This window comes from Protopterus annectens, chromosome 5.part0, assembly GCF_019279795.1.
Source record: "Protopterus annectens isolate FY-2018-M chromosome 5.part0, PAN1.0, whole genome shotgun sequence".
Lineage (NCBI taxonomy): Eukaryota > Metazoa > Chordata > Ceratodontiformes > Protopteridae > Protopterus > Protopterus annectens.
In genome coordinates this window covers 1,101,853,288-1,101,871,108 of record NC_056735.1, presented here as the reverse complement: position 1 = coordinate 1,101,871,108, position 17,821 = coordinate 1,101,853,288, and the positions used below count along the sequence as shown (strand labels likewise).

At 39.9% G+C, this 17,821-nt stretch overlaps 1 protein-coding gene across 1 annotated transcript in view; it reads left to right on the top strand.

Moving 5' to 3' along the window:
• Positions 1 to 17,821, top strand: part of REV1 (REV1 DNA directed polymerase) — a 4,137,464-nt gene that overhangs the window by 3,139,520 nt on the left and 980,123 nt on the right. The window contains exon 17 of the mRNA XM_044071967.1: positions 2,227 to 2,354. Within this exon, the coding sequence (XP_043927902.1) occupies positions 2,227 to 2,354 (128 nt within the window). The remainder of the gene's footprint in view (positions 1 to 2,226; positions 2,355 to 17,821) is intronic.

Here is a 17,821-nt window from a genome sequence, read left to right as displayed (position 1 = left end):
GATCTTGTTGCATCTCAGACAACTGCTTGACAACTAGAGCATTCAATTTTTGCACAATCAGACTGCATGTGTCAGCTTTTTCTTTGTATCAGTACCTTGTTGAGGATAGGATTGTGTCCCAGCATTGGCTAGTTAAGCAGTTGCCCAAAGATATTAGTTGTCCTCCTTTAAAGTATGCATCTTCTCTAAAGGACTCGAAATTCAAGGTAGTTAGTCTTGGTCATCTGCTGTTTGGGCTTATTTCAGCAGCAAAAGAAAATGCTTTTAGAAGTGGGCATCATCTTCACTTGGCACGTCAGAGTGCCAGGGCCCCTTATGTGTGAAATCAGTATGTGTTTTTTCACAAATACGGGATATCCCACAGGACATGTCCATGTTTCTTCTCAAAGCTGAGTTTGAAGTTGTCTTGAACCAAATACATCGACCTCTCTTTTTTTTTTCTTTGTGGTGAAAGAAAGAAGGAGAGGACCCTCCATTACCTTGAATGGGCACTGTCAACTTAAGTGTTATATGAAATGGGAGCATGAGTTTTGGAAAGACAGACTTGTTCTCCTACTTTTAGGTTAGAGAAAGATGAGGTTGTGGTTGCAAAACAGACATTTTCCTAGGTGACTTGCAAACTGCATTGTCTTTTTCCATCATTGAGATAACTAGCTATTTACTTATGTATTCATTCATTTCTCTTTGTTGACTGGGATAGTCCGGCTGGGTAGAATGCCCTTTTCTGTCACAGTGCAGGGGGTGCATATTACATTATCGAACTGTTAAAAGTTCGAATGTCATATGGTCAACACCATATGGTCTAACTGTTAAAAGTTCAAATGTTTCAACGGAGATCTCCATACAGTATGGAATGGGAAGATTTCCCTTTCCTGCACTGTAGTGTGATCTCAGAGTTGGCATATTTAAAGAGCAGGGGGGGGGTGTGGGGGGTGCCAGTGGGCTTGCCTCCCTGCTTAAAATGGTCAGGTAGGTTTTTTCTGTTGTTATTTTTTTTTTTTTAACTTTTCGAACTTTTAAAAGTTCAGTCATATGGCTTTGACCATATGACGTTCGAACTTTTAAAAATTCGATAATGTAATATACACCCACAGTCCAGGAAAGGAAACTTCTATAAGTGCATAGTTATATTTATACATAAGTTTGGAAAAATTAACATTGTTATCTAAGTGAAACTATTTACAGTTCATATGTACACATGCAAATGCTGTAGTCCAAACTTACACCAGTGGGGGAATGAATTCCTCCAGTGCTTGCTGCAAGAATGCATCAATGACAGATGTTTATGCTATTGTGAGTTGGTCCTCAGTACATACTTTCATCTAGAATTATTGTCTCAACAGTGGTACAGGATTTAAGCCATATTTGTCATGTACTCCGAAGTCCAACGTTCGGTTGTCTTGTGTTTTAGGTTTGAGAGATCCTCTGACTCCCTTTCACCATGGTGGTACTGGATGAGATTTGGCATGACCTAGGTCCTATCACGGGGATCCTTGACATTAGATGTAAAAGCTTACTTGATCTGCTAGCCTCCTTGATGAGTCAGGAATTTCCTCTTCTTATTCCTCTTGTAGTCAGAGTTGTTTTCCATACCCTACTGCTGTTGAAGTTCTTTATAAGTCAGGATAATACTTATTTTTATATCACTTGTTTTGTAAGTTAGCATCAAATATCTCTTAATTTGTAAATTTTGCAGGAAAATGCTTGCTGGTGTCATGGAGATGAACTGGCATGCTCCTGAGATGAGTATGACTAGGTAGCCATTGTTTTCATAGCAGCATAAATTGGTGCAAGGACATAGGCGTCCTCCAAATTTGGGTTTTACTGAAAAAGAACCCCAGAATTCTGATTGCAAGTGAAGAAATACCCAGCCTATGACACATCAAGGGGAAGTTCTGTACTGGATTATCTGAAAATATAAGAACAGTTTTAATATTTATGATATTTCAAAGAGCTTTATTTACTTTGTGCAAGTGTCATTTTAAATTGAGTGTATTTAATTATAATGGGTTACTAATGTGTTGTTAATCTACTAATGGATTTTTTTTTGTTCACTAATATTTTCATCTTTCAAGACAGAGAATTAGATTGTTTTCTTTTTATAAAAAGACACATAAGCAGCAAAGTGGCGTTAAAACTGAACAATGTGTTTTTCTCTTTAAATTTGCCAGAGATCTTACAATACCTCGTAATAAAAAAAACTTCAACTGAATTCTTTCTCCTCAGGCTGCCCAAAAGGCAATTTTAGCCCTGAAATCAGCACGTCAGCGTTTGCCATGAAGCAGAATGTTTTCCGCACACCTGTAAGTTTGGCAAAGCTGCATGTGAGCATTGAGGTGCCATCTCCATCCCAGGTGAGGTTTTTATTTGGTGTAAAATAGATAAGCTGTCATCATACTTGTCTTCATCATCCTCAGACTTGTTTAGGTTATTGTGCTGCCATCATTCTTGTCTTTGTAGTTTTCACCCATTTGCATTATTGGTTTTCTCCTAAAGGCAGGTCTTAGGCTTTTCCCAGGTAACACTAAGCAGATCTCCTTTGAGAAGCTGGGTGCCCCCCCCAACACCTTTATTAACTCCACATTACAGAGTGAAAGAGGTGCACATACATTTAAAAAAAAAAAAAGACGCAAATAAACCATTGCATACAGTTTTTCCTTTTCATGCTTTATACATATATGGTTTATTTCCGAGCAGATATTATTCAGTTTAATATTTCTTGGATTGGCTCTAGTCATGCCCTCCCTGAAATTTCACACCTTCTCCTGAACATTATTCTTCATTTATTACTCCAACAGAGTCAGTTTATTTCTACCTAGTTATTCCTTCTCATTTCTAGAGATCCCACCTCCAGTTCTTTCTTTTGTGATCAATTTGTGAAGAAAAAACATTTCTCGAGTAGCAGAATACCATATTTTTATTAAAGTCTTTGTAGTATTTCTTTATTTCAAAATTATGTCAAAGTGTTCTGTGAATACAGTTCTTTGAAGCAGTCTACATATCTGTTCTGAATTTGGACTCCTTATTGGCACTTCTACTGATTATTTATTGTTATTGGTAATATAGTAGGACAAGTTTTCTGCAGGAGCTGCGGTGGTGGTGCTGCGGTAGCATTGTCGCCTCACAGTAAGACATTGTCCTGTTCGATTCTCAGCTAAAAGCGTCTTCTGTGTGGAGACATGCGTGAATGGGCGTACCTTCATCAGGCTTGGCAAGTCGGTACGTAAAAATCTACTGCCAATCATTAGCGGACCGGAGTTCCGCTGTGGCGACCCCTAACCGGGAAAAGCCAAAAGATACAACAACAAGTAGGACAAGTTTTCTGATTGTAGTTACAGGTCTTGTTAGTTTTGTCCTGACAATTTGATGATATATATATTTTTTGCTTGCATTTTGCTGAAAGAAAAATAATATTAATATACTTATCATAATGCTGGATCCTTTCATTGTCATCCGCTCCATAGGACTTAATTTGTCCTCAAGCTGCTTGTTGGATCCAAGCTGGTAAAACTAGTACTCTAGCCTTGAGCCCCTTTAAAAAATATTTTCCCATAATTCCCCTTGTATGTGAAGATTCCTCAAATTGACTTTGGTGCCAAAGAGTGAAGACAGAAATAGTGTAGATCATGACAATCATGGAAATGTCCTTCAGGTCCTAAAAATAATAATCTGGATGGAGGATGGTGGGTGGGTTGTCATATCAGACGGATAAGAATAAAATGATCCAGTGTTATGACAAGTACATAACTAACATATCCTAGTCATTCATTCAGTCTGTCAGATCTGACTAAAGGGTCAGAATCCTCACCTACAGAATACCCAGGTGCTATCATAACAGAAGACTTTTTAGGATACTGGTTACAAAGGAAGTCCTAGATCTCGACATAGCATCTGATTTGGTGATATTTCTCAAAAGGTATGCAAGGCAGACTATGTTGCTGCTGAAAAAATCTCATTCATAGAAGAATTTATAAAGAAAGAAGTGGAAAAGTGGTAACAAATCTGATGGAGTAAGGCTTGGGTCTGTATGGTACTGGTCAATTCTGAATTAAGTAAACCTAGGAAATGCAGTCTGAAAGCCACCCAGAGAGAGAGAGAGAAAGAGTAACTTTGGACACCTTTGAGCCAGGTTTGTTAATTGCAAAGGTGACAGTGTTTTGAGTCCTTCTTTAAGGACTTGGTTCTTTGCAAGTAAAATCTGAGTTGCCTATGCACGTCCAGGGTGTGCAAAATATCTTTAGTTTTATTTGAATAATTTGGGAATAAGACTTGGTAATTGAATCAGCTGGTTGATGTTTGCAGCAGAAGTCACTGTGGGAAGAAAAGGGGAATTATTACAGAAGGCCACTCTGTCCTTGTGGAGCACCAAATATGGAAAAGAAGAAATCGGAGCATGTAACTCAGATATTCTTCTTGCCAAAATGATAGCATACCACTCAGAGTAATCCAAGACCCAACAAAAAACAGGGTAGCAGCAGGGGTGATTAACAATAAAAAACACAGAACAAATTCTTCTGACTCTAGAGTATCGTCTTCTGAAAAATGAGCACAAATAAAAAAATTACCAAGACTTTTTCAAAACTGAATATCAAGAACACAGTCACTGACATAAATACAAAAACAGTCATACCACCAAACACTTACAACTAACGTAAAATAGTACAATACTACAGTAACGCTGGTTACCCAAGAAACACGTCATAAATACAATAAAACTGGTGTATAAAATTAGTTAATAAACTGAGACTTCATTTTAAGATGAGGTAAAATGGACACTTGTTCATTTAAACCTGATGGATTACTAGAATTTAAATGAATTTGCCAAGACATTTCCCTATTCTCTAATGAAATCTTCTAAGGACTGCCCCCTCGCATCAGCAGTAATTTTATCAGTGATAAAAAATGTAAAGCTCTTAAAATTTTCACAGACCAACAAATGCTTAAATATAGTGATGTCCTTCAAGGATGCATCTGCAGTCCTAACAAATGGGTTGTCCTGGCCTCAGGCAGCCCTTCGGTCGGCCGGATTCCAAAGTCTGGGTCTGGCCTCGGCTGGTGTCGCACTTCACCCGACGTCACAGCTGCAATTCTTTGGGTATAAAGGCATCAGCCGACGCCATTTTCCTCAGTCTTTCTTGCCGCGTAGCGCCCGAAGCAGAAGCTGTTTGCAAGTGCCGGTCGGTCAGATCCAGAGATTACTACTACCGAAGACTTCTAAAAAGCTAAGTACCCCGTTGGGGACTCTTTCTTGCCTCAGCCGATGTCAGAAAAAGTGAATAACTGTTTAACTTGTGGGAAACAAATACCTCATAAAGACTTCCACTCTTACTGCCTACCTTGTTTAGGCCCAGACCACGACGTAGCAGCTTGTTTAGCCTGTGCTTCCTTCAACCGACGGACGCTTAGACGCCGGTCGGAGTTTGCAGAGGAGTTTTTCGCCCGCTTTTGCTTATATCATGCCGCCGGAGACTCCGACTTCACATTTAGCTAAAAGCGTAAGGAAAAGGACCGACACTCGCGGTCCGCGGTTTCGCCGAAACCGCGTTAAGCCAATCGAGTGTCTCGGTTTCGGCTGAAACCGAGTCTACGGTTCTTCCTTCGGCCGAAAGCATGCCTCCTACTACCGAGGCCTCTTCCAGCATGGCTGAATCTGCTACTGAAATTCCACCTGCTCTTACAGTTTCTCAGGATTTATCAGATACTATTCCCCTAGATGTATCTACTCCTGCTCGTGGAGCTGCTAGGCCCCCTGCATCCATGTCAATTAAGGCCTTTGCCAGGGCTAAAGCAGCTAAATCTTCCAAGGCCGTGCCTACTAAAGCCCCCTCTCACAGGCCTAGCTCTAATACTCAAATGCTTAGTCTAGCAGAGGATCTCATTTCTTTGATCAGGGGATCCCAGTCTCAACCCCCTCCAGAGAAGAGACCTAGAGCAGAACCCCCTGAGCCAGTTTCTACTGATTACTCCTCAGATGAATCAGAAAATACAAACCCTCCTGAGGGCCCTTATTCTCCATATGAGGACTCTGATGCAGAGGACTCCATTCCTTCTGCCTCTCCTCCTGAGGAATTTTCTTTTGGGGAAACCTTGCATGCTATGAGGGAACAATTTCAATGGCAGGGCCAAGATTTCTCAGACTCTAGGAAAAGGCTTAGAACTTTTTTGCATTTACCACAGCATAGGCCTTTAGCCATTCCTCCAGTACTTACAGTTGTGGATGATGCATTTAATGATGCTTGTACTGCTCCTGATTCACTCCCTCCGGCCCCTGCTAAGCCCGACAGATACTACAGGGTTCCGGACACACATAATCACTTGTATAAGGCTCCTTTTGCAGATCCTGAGACTATTTCACAGGGCCCCAAGGCTGTAGCAGCTACCTCTGCCAAAAACCCACTCCCCTCTGAAAGGGAATCTAGGGCCTTGGAGAGATGGGGTAAAAAAGTTTATACTTCTGCTACTCTTTCGGCTAGGGCCTTAAACTGTCAATTCCACATGATTCAGTATCAGGAATTTATGTTAGATCAGTTATCTGAAAAGCTGTCCTCACCTGAACCTTTAGACAGAAAGTCACTGCAGGAAATGGTACATAACATACAGCAGGTCAGTAATCATTCCTTAAAATGTGGCTATGATGCACTGGAGGCCTCCTTTAGATCAGCTATGACTGGTACAGTGATCAGAAGGCATGCATGGTTGAAAGAGCAGTCCTTACCAGACCATGTAAAATCAAAGCTCCTAGATGCTCCCATGGATAAACACAATTTGTTTGGCTCTCCTGCACAGCAAGTGCTGAAGAAGGTGGAAGAGAAAGCAAAATCTGTCCAGACAGTCAAGGATTTCTTGCAGGTCCAGCCTCCAAGGTTTAGTAGGAACTGGCCTTCCAAGAATTGGTCCTTTCCAGACACCAACAGAGCACAGAGAGGCAGGAATAGGCGCACAAGAGGCAGAGGTCAATCCAGAGGTGCCTACAGGGGACGTCAGTGGCAGCCTAACAACCAGCGAAGTACTGCTGCAGACCCAGCCACTACCACTTCCACAGGACAATCACAGTGACTTGACTCTGAAGCCGCCTACCAGGGAACAACTAGAAGCACCCTTAGGCGGAAAGCTAGCCTTATTTTCAGTAAACTGGCATTGCATTACAGGAGACAAATGGATTTTACAAACAATAGACAAAGGTTACAGGTTTCACTTCCATACTCTACCAAGGAAGAGAGGAATGCCAAACCTACCTCCAAATCAAAAGGCAAACGCTCTAGAACAAATAGACAACTTAAAAAGGATGAGAGCTATAGAAAAGGTACCATCTATGGAACAAGGGCAAGGATTTTACTCCAGACTTTTCCTGGTGCCAAGGAAGGAAAATCAATGGAGACCTATTCTAGACCTGTCCGCTCTGAACACATACCTCATTGTCCCAAAATTCAAAATGCTGACTCTACAGCAGCTTCTTCCCATGCTGGGTAAGGAGTCTTGGCTGGTAACTCTAGATCTCAAGGAGGCATACCTGCACGTCCCCATACGACCAAATTGCAGAAGATACCTCAGATTTCTTGCAGGATCAGAGCATTATCAATTCTCGGCATTGCCTTTTGGCTTATCTACTGCGCCCAGAGTATTCACGAAATGCCTGGCATCAGTAATTGCTCATTGCAGGCTTCAGGGAATTCAAATTTACCCTTACCTGGACGATTGCCTGTTACAAGCGGACAACAAAAACAAATTAACAAAAGACTTGAAAAGGGTCATTCATCTACTGCAAGCCTTGGGATACACAGTCAATATAAAAAAGTCAAGGCTGTTACCATCCCAAAGGATAACCTTCTTGGGTGCAGAACTGGACACATCAAATCAAATGGCATCCCTCACAGCAGAAAAACAAAAGCACCTTCCACTCTACTTCATGGCATTAACAACGCAGAACCAGCTTACAGCAAGGAAAGTCCTGCAAGCCCTGGGTTACATGGCATCCTGCATAATATTGATCCCACATGCCAGACTGCATATGAGGAAGTTGCAATGGTACCACAGGAATTTATGGTCTCAGCACAAGCACATCCTAGAAACCCAAATTCCAATAATTCCATGCCTGAAGCAAGAATTCCGATGGTGGGCTCAGGCCTGTCAATTGAACAAAGGACTGCCCTTCCACAGCCCTCAACCAAGCCAGACTATCACCACAGACGCCTCAGACCTCGGTTGGGGCGCACACATGCTGGACAAGTGCATACAGGGCTTATGGACTCAAGACCAGCTAAATCTACACATAAACCAAAAAGAGATGCTGGCAGTAAAACTGGCAATTCAAGCATTCAGACCGTTTCTCCAACAGGGACAACTGCTGATAAGGACGGACAACACCACAGTTATGTGGTATATCAACAAACAGGGAGGCACACATTCATATCCTCTATGCCGGATGGCAATGGATCTCTGGAATGTGGCCCTAAGCCTAAACATACAGCTCAAGGCAATATTTGTGCCAGGAAAAGAAAACATACTAGCAGACACCTTAAGCAGGACTACCACAGATGCCCACGAATGGATGCTGCATCCAGACATCTTCAAGTCCATCACAAGGAAATGGGGACTACCAGAAATAGACTTATTCGCATCCCCACACAATCACCAATTGAAAAAATTCTGCACAAGGACATACCACCCACTTGCTTGGAAGGTGGACTCCCTATCTTTCAGTTGGAAAAACCTGACAGCATATGCATTCCCACCTCTTCCTTTGATGCACAAGGTGCTATTGAAGATCAAAGAAGACCACCCAAGGATCATCCTGATAGCTCCAGACTGGCCGAGACAGCACTGGTACCCACTACTGAGGAGTATGTCTCGGGAACTCGCATGGCCTCTACCCCTGGTTCCTTTACTGCTAACACAGAACAACTTCAAAACCCTGCATCCGAACCTGAAAACACTGCAGCTAGCTGCTTGGAGCATTGCATAAGACAAAATAACCCAGATTTATCTCAAAGGGTTAAAGACATTATCTTGGAAGCTCGCAGACCCTCAACAAGAAAAACTTACTCAGCGAAATGGAAAATATTTCTCTTTTGGAGTGCAGCAAAAGGGCAAAATGTAGCACTGGTAAACATAGCTCACATCCTGGAATACTTAGCAGAGCTTTTCCACAATGGCCTGTCTTACTCTTCCATTAAGATTTATCGTCAGCTATTTCAGCAGAATACAACATGGATCCTCCAGTCTTCTCTCATCCTCTACTCAGGCAGTTTCTGAGAGGAATCAAAAATGTAAAGCCACCAAGGAAGCCACCATTGCCTACATGGGACTTGAACTTTGTGCTAGAAAAGTTGACACTTCCCCCTTTTGAACCAGCAGCAACAGCAGAATTACAGTACTTAGCATGGAAAACTGCTTTCCTGCTTGCAATCACTTCAGCAAGAAGGGTTTCTGAACTACAGGCATTAATGGCAGTGCAACCCTTCCTTATCTTCCATCAGGATAGAGTGTCCATGAGAACTAATCCTACCTTTATGCCAAAGGTGGTCTCCAGGGTATCTTTAAACCAAGCAATCCACCTACCTACATTCCTCCCCAACCCACAGAACAGGGGAGAAAGACTGCTACATACCTTGGATGTGCATAGGCAATTGCGCTACTACCTGGACAGAACCAAGAACAATAGAAAAACTGACCAGCTTCTGGTAGCATATGCCACAGGAATGGAAGGAAAGGCAATTTCAAAACAGACAATCTCCAAATGGATAGGAAATTGCATTAGATTTTGTTATTCTTATCATGGAAAGGCAACTCCAGAAAATATCAGACCTCACTCCACAAGAGCTACAGCCACTACTACAGCTTTTTTACGAGGAGTGGCTACAAAAGACATTTTAGAGGCTGCCACTTGGAGCTCCGTGCATACATTTGCCAAGCATTATAATCTACCCTTATACTCCAGATCCCGAGCAGGTTTTGCCACTGCTGTGTTGCAAGGGATCTTAACTACACCATAATCTTGTTAGGGCCTCCTCCCCCAGTTTGGCTATGGTATTCTACCCATTTGTTAGGACTGCAGATGCATCCTTGAAGGACATAGTACAGTTTTGTACCTACCATAAATGTAGATGTCCGAGAGGTATGCATCTGCAGTCAGGATTACCCACCCTCCTTCCCCTCTGTGGTACTCCTAGGGTATTTGCCCATCTTGTAGCTAGCTGGGGGAATCTATTATGGTGTATTTGTTTGTATATATGTACATACATGTTTATTTCTATTTGCTCTCTGTTGTTTGGAAACATTTGCATTTATCCAAATTTAGCCTTCCTAGAGGGCATCTGGGGCAAGAAACACTGAGGAAAATGGCGTCGGCTGATGCCTTTATACCCGAAGAACTGCAGCTGTGACGTCGGGTGAAGTGCGACACCAGCCGAGGCCAGACCCAGACTTTGGAATCCGGCCGACCGAAGGGCTGCCTGAGGCCAGGACAACCCATTTGTTAGGACTGCAGATGCATACCTCTCGGACATCTACATTTATGGTAGGTACAAAACTGTACTTTCTTTATATCACATTTACTGATGCTTTTTACAGTGTTCATAAACTCTTTCTCTAAGAGAATGTTCAAGTCTTACCCACAGATGTCACACTGGAAAATATAAACTACTGGTTTAGTGTTGCAATTAAATGCGACAAGATGCATAATGTTTCTGCTACTGGAGTTAGTGTAAATGGAATGTACTTCCATTGTACAGGAACACTAATGACAAGCTCCAGACTTTGTCATCTTACCTCTCTTACTTTCAGGATCTCTCACAATACTTCATCAAAAAAAAATGTTTCTTTAGAGTGATGTCCATGAAAGTTTCTATTAGTCTAATATCTATACTATCTAAGGAGCTGTACGCCACTACATTATTCATGAACCTTTCAGTTAATTAACCATGTGGAACTGCAGAATGCAAGCTTTTAATATCTGCCGCAACAAAAAGTAAATGGTCACTAAAAATGACAGTAGCTAAAGCACTTACAAAATGCCATGAATCTTTCAGTAAGTGAGGAAACCTAAATTTCCTGTCAACAAAGGTTGCTAACATTTCTCTTATTAAAATCTTGCATTCTGTGATTCCATATGATCAAGGTATGGAATGGTTCTTGAATTGAGTAATGGCATATAGCTCTTTAGATAGACTAGTAGAAACTTTCATGGACATCACTGTTATAAACTTTTTATCTTTCGATGGAGAGTACTTCAGTCAATCCAAAGGAGTTGATGTGGGTGCCACTGCAGTGGCCATTTATGCCAAGTTAGTGTTAGTTAAATGGGAAGAAGACAACATGTTTTCTGTCGATTTTTGCTATGTATATTCATTGCTATTTTAGTTGTCAGGGTGATGCGTTTATGCTATGGTCAGGTGGTGGTTCACAATTGTAGGGCTTGTTCCTTTTTTTCAGTACACACTACAGATTTTTCAAGTTTTACTTATTCTTACTCAGAAACAGAGATGCACTATTTAGATGTTAAAGTTTGGAAAGATTTAGATTATCAGAAGTTCCAGTCTTCCATTTATAGTAAAGCTGCCTTTGTCAATTCTTACTTAGGTTTTAACAGTTGTCATCCTTTCCATATTAAGAAAGGTATAGTTAAGGGGCAAATGATTAAGCTGTCATGCTTGATTTCAGATGATGACATTTTTATTAGTGAGATGAACATTCTGAAAAAGATGTTGCTTAGTAGAGGCTAAACACAATCATTTGTTGACAGTATGTATCAGTTTGTAATAAATAAGCGGACTATTAATTTTTGTCCCTTTCTTTTTTGTTGTCATCTAAACACATTGATCAAGATGTTGAGTTGAAATGTGTAACCACTCATTCTCTGGATGCAAGAAAGATTTTGTTCTTCCATTTTTTTGCCATTTAAAATCATTTATAGAAAGGCCGCTAGTGTTAAACAAATTTTTGAGAGCACTGTGAGATATCTTGAAAGTGGGAGAGGTAAAATGACAAAGTGTGGAGCTTGTCATCAGTGCTCCTATGTAATGGAATGACAGTGATAGTCCGAGTCAGGAGTATTAGTTCTGTAGCATCCATAATACTGTTTGCCAAGAAATAAACTTCATAGGTAACAAGGAAGCTGGTTTGAAAGGTGAGTTGGTTAAAACTTTCATCACATTGCTGAGATCCCATTAAGGCAGTTACTCTTTAACTGAATGGCTGACCAAGAAGACTCCATTGAGAAAGGCCTTGCAGAGCTTATGATGTGTTAGAGAGCAAGTTTGTAACCTGCAAGAAAATTTGAAATGACTGCCAGCTGTACTTTAATAGTAGAGAAGCATGAACAGAGTTGAACATGTTAATCAGGATGCTTAACATATCCAGTACAGAGGCATTAAAGTGGTCAGTATCCCAATAAGATGCCAAAATTACAAAAAGTTTCCACTTCCCAAGATAAAGCTTACAAATAAACTCCTTCTGGAAAGGTGATAGAATTCTAATTCAGAGGATAAGGCTGTGTTATTGTCAAATCAGGATGTTAGTCTGAGGTTGTGGAGATAGATCTGGGTTATGTTTCCTATAAGAATGGGAATGTAGATCTTGTCTGGGATCCAAAATCCAGGAGTGACTGCCTGACTTGAGGCATTAGAAGGGGAAGCCAGATTGGTCTGGGCAAATACAGGGCAGTGAAGATAACCATGACTTTGCATTTAATAGCTTTCTGCAGAATTATGGGAATTAAGGGTAAGGGGGGATAGACATAAAGAACCCTAGGATGCCATTGCTCAGTAAGAGCAATTCTTAGGGACTATTCCCCTGGATGGGATCAAGTCAAAGGATTTGCTGCAGTTGATGTTGGATGGGAATGCAAACAGATTGCAGCAGGGCTGGCCAGGCAGTCAAAAATTTGTTGTGCCACTGCTGGATTGAGAGACCACTCATGAGTCATCAGGATGGATCTGCTGAGCCAGTCTACAAGGCATTTGAATCTCCCAGGGATGCACATTGCAACTAGAAATCATTGTGAAGCCATCACCCACTGCCACAACCTCATAGCTTCCCAGCACCTTTCCCTCTCTAGTTATTTGCTCCCTGTATCTTAGTTCTTTTGTCTGTTTTCTCCATTAAATTCTAGCCTTTCTTGCCTAGTTTCTGCACTCCTAGTTGCAATCATCCCTATTTGCAAAATCTCCTTTCTTCATTCTCATATTGGCTTTGTTCTTAGAATACTTTCTGCAACTTTATAAATATAATGTTCTGTATGATTGTTGTGGTTTTTCTTGACCTTCTCCCCACTTCATCATTATCACTTTTCATTTTGAATTATAATCTTCTGTTTGTGTTATTTATACAAGTCTTAAATCATTCACTCCTATAACACTTTTTGCATACTTCAGTTAATACCCATAGCTCCTTATGGCATCAATATCTTCTTTAACTAAGTGACTTGCAAGTTAATAATAGGTAGTATTAGAAAGGGGAGGATTTATTAACAAAATGACAGATTGCATGGAGAAATTAATCACTGCCACTTGTTATTCTTATTTTCATATTTATGAACATACTTTCATAACTGAGACTTGCATGCTGTTGAGGGGTATGATGTGAAATACCTTGGTGAGCCACAGGAAAATTTATAGTCCGTGCCCATTTATATCACACTGCACTTGAGATATTGTTAGTTGTTTGTTAGTAATTATGAAAATAAGCAACATTTCCATTTAAAAAGTACTTTCAAACTGCTACATGGCATCAGGCGATACCTTAGATGCTGTGAAGAAACCTTTCGATATTTGCACTTTAAGGTACACATTTTGACAGATATTCAGTGTTATTTATATTGCTAATTATACAATTAAGCATACACTTTCATATTTGTGTAAATATCTAAATATAAACATGCACTCCAAGAAGAATTTCTTGCTGTGATGTAAAAACGTATGTTCAATTAACCAAAGTGTCTATGCTGTACATTTTCCAAAGTATCACATTTATGAAAGTTTAGCAAAAAAAATCACTTCTTGCTGATAACATTTCTATAATGCTATAGTTGCACAATTTAATAGCTTTTATTGTTCATACAATATTTACCTTTGCTTATCTTATGCATTTGGAGTTGCTTTATCAGAAAATGCTGTGGAATATCGCCTACTCCGAGGTGATCTCTGCCTAACATATAAAGCTGTGTCAAACCCAGAGCTGTTGGACATGCTACACCTAAAAAATCCCAATCCCTCCGAGCTACATGCTCTAGGGACCTAAACCTTACCACCACAATAAACAGGACATGCTGGAGGGATAGATTCCTATCCCAGAGACTTCCCATACTCTGGAACAGGCTACCCATCTATGTCAAGAAAAGTTCTTCATTAGTACTCTTCAAGAAAAATCTTGATGAGTGGATGGGAAATAGGAAATACACTCCGGGGATCACTTCTGTGTCTCTGCTCGACAGTGGCACAGGAAAATAACTTTCTTGGGTGGCATAAGCCAGGGAACTTTGTTGGCTAGGCTTACATAGGCCCTTGGGCCGATAGCCTAGTACCTACCTATGAACCTATGAATACAAAGATGTGTGTAGGCTGCTAGACATGTAACATTCCGTGCCATGTAGGTGTTAATAAGTTAACTGTGTAGCCCTAAAATACCCCTTCAAATCAGGTAATTCTAAACCACTTTGTTCTGTTAGAAGGATCTTTTCAGACTTAATTGTTGCCCTCTTCCCCTCCCAGGTAAATCCCAGCAACTCTTGATTAATTATTATTCACAACTTCCTCTCTGGTGGATAAAAAATATGCTTGACTTGTATATAAAACTAAAGGAGCTAAAAACATTTTCGCTGTTTTTATCTTGCTATACACTTCCATAAACAAGAGCTTCCAGTTTCTCCATTTTTAATTATCTTTTATTTACTCTCCTCCCAAATATCTTTAGCTGCTGTAACAGAATCTTTTTTAATCCATACTCCTAAATACTTCATCTTATTATGTCCCTATAAATATGGGTACTGCTGAACCAATTCTTGCTGCATATGTAGTTACAGCTATAGCCTTTGTTTTATCTTCATTAATTTTATATCCTGAAAAGACTTGAAACTGTCTCAAAGTATTCTCCAGCACTCTTCCAAGATGGCTGAAAACTGATCAGCAATTTAACTAAAGGTCTCCCAGTGTGACAAAACTGAGAAATAAGAGCTAGTAATTCTGCCAGCTTGAGTAAAATTCAGTTGCTGACTAGAAACTACACTACCTGGATACCAACAAAGAATACATTTAGAGAACTTGAAAGAAAATTAACTAGAAAATGTGAACAGAAAACACTTAACCAGGAAGAAATCCCACAGCTGTTCAGCAAAAAGCAGTTCATGCTTCAGCTTTGGTACAAGAGACGGCTTCCTGTAATTTAGAGGAAAAAAATAAATCAAATGTATTCAGAGATGATTAAAATAAATGAAACATTGAAGCAGTTTATCAACTCAACTAAAAAATGCTGGGAAAATAGAAGAAGCTTTAACTAGCTATTCAGATGAAAGTGATAAAGCTGCAAAATTGAGACTATCAAATGAAGAAAAAAACTGGGTGAGTTTGAGACATCTCTAGAAGAGCCATTTCAAAAAAATGTATCAATAGACCATGTGCACAGAGAAGAATTGAGCTTTTCTGCTGTACCAGCTAAAGGAATAGACTATACTAAATTTATGAAAGCATAGATAAGCAACTTTACTAGTATTCCACAGCAGGCTTTGTTATTTAAAGGACACATTTGAGTGTATGGCCCAAACCTGTTCATGAGAAAACAGTTGATCATGATACAATTGTGGCAAAAGGACACAGTATTAAAAATTGGAGACAGTAAAGTGTTTGTGGAAAATGATGATTCAGTGTACACCAGGTAAAAGAGAAGCACATTTATCCAAGCATTCAGGCAATGTCAAGACAGGTGAGAGATTCAAGTTTTTGTATCCAGATGTCTTCAGAATATGTTTTCATGAAGAATCAATTTCTGATGCAGAATGGGCAAAGAAAGAAATATAAAGGTTTATCCAACAAAAAGTGATCCATCAGACAGAAGCGTACTCAGCTTCTCATTCCTGTGGAAATAAATCTCTTAGAGAGACTTTGCTTGTGAAACCTTTTCCAGTGTTCTAAAAGAAAATAAACAGAAAAAAGCACAGGAGTTGACTAAAAGAATTGGATGTACCTGAGAATTCAGCTAGAGTCTGGTGCTGAAATTAGTGAGTACGTGAGACTAAAAAAATGCAGTTACATTTGTGAAATATGGTTTTGCAAGAAAAAGTGATTGAGAAAGATTGGACTTCTGTTGACATTGTTAAACTTGTGGGTATACTATTTATTTATTTATTTTATTTGTTTTACATTTGTTAACCGGGAGAAAAATCCGACTGGATACATGTCCTTTTTCAGCGGAGGCCCGGGGAGAAAAGCTCCATAATTATACAAAATACAGACAGCTCCAAAATTTTAAAAATACAGAGAGTTAAACAGACAAGAGTCAAACAAACACTCAAATTGAAAATTCAGTTGTTAACATACTAGATAAAAAATGAGATTCAGGCAGTACTTTAAAAGGGATGAGATAGAGGCAAGAATAAGATAGTGACATAGTATCATTAATAGAATTATTCTATAGATAGTTTCAATTTCAAAGGTTCAGGTGATAGAAAGGAACAAGGAGAAAAAATCTTGATCATGAGGAAAGAAGTAAGCTATGCGTATGAGAAGAAAGACTGAGGACAAGGGAAATTCAAGTATAGATTTTACAGGATAGAAATTCAGGGGGACATAGAATTTTTTTAAAGGAAGGGAATCCATATCAGAGACTAGGAAATGTCAGTCAGGAGATGAGCATTGGCAAAGCCAGTGCTTCTGAAAGTGGTGAAACAGTTGTTTTTTGAATTGGGGTAGAGAGGTAGTAGAAAGAATACTGGTGGGAAGAGAGTTCCAGACTTTTCCTACAGCGTTTGGAAAGAGTGCGTCTCCTCCTGTGTTATAAGCTTTGACCATTTTTAAGAGTGGTCTGTTCGCGGAACGTAGACTGTTAAGATTAGAATATGGAAGTACTAAGTTCTGAAGTGAGGGACATTTGTCGGGGTTTTTGAGAATTTTATGTACCTTAGTGAGTTGGGTAATTCTAACAAGGTTGGGGAGTTCAATCCATTTTAGGTTTTTTAGGTTGGTGCAATGATGGGTCCTATATGGAGTTCCTGCTGCAAATCTAGCTATGTGATTATATGAGCTGGATAGTTTATCTAGTATGGTTTTGTTAAGATTAGTAAATATTGCAGATGAATAAAGAAGGGTGGAGAGCAAATGTGTTCGGGCAATGGTCACTTTAGAACTTGGTGTTAGGAAGTTTTTAATTCTATATAGCGATCCTAATTTTTTGTTTACTGTTTTGATGGTTAGGTTGATATGCATGTCAAATTTCAGTTTATTATCAATAGTAACTCCTAGCAATTTCGTGTGAGGGTCTGGGGAGATGATGGTACCATTTTTGGATGTTATAGAGACATCAATAAGATGATTTTTGTGGGTTGGTTGAAAGATTAATAATTTAGTTTTTTTTGGATTTAAGATTAACTGACGACCTAATAACCAGTTTTCGACTTTGGTAAAGCAACTTTGGGTTTTAGTTAGTAGTCTGTCAGGAGATATCTCCGAACAAACCAGTGTTGAGTCGTCCGCATATTGAATACAGGTGGCCTCGGGAATGACTGTATGGAGATCATTAATGAAGACCGAGAAAAGAAGTGGCCCTAAAATGGACCCTTGAGGGACCCCAATGGTATTTGGTAATAATGTGGAGAGAGTATTCTGCCACAATACTG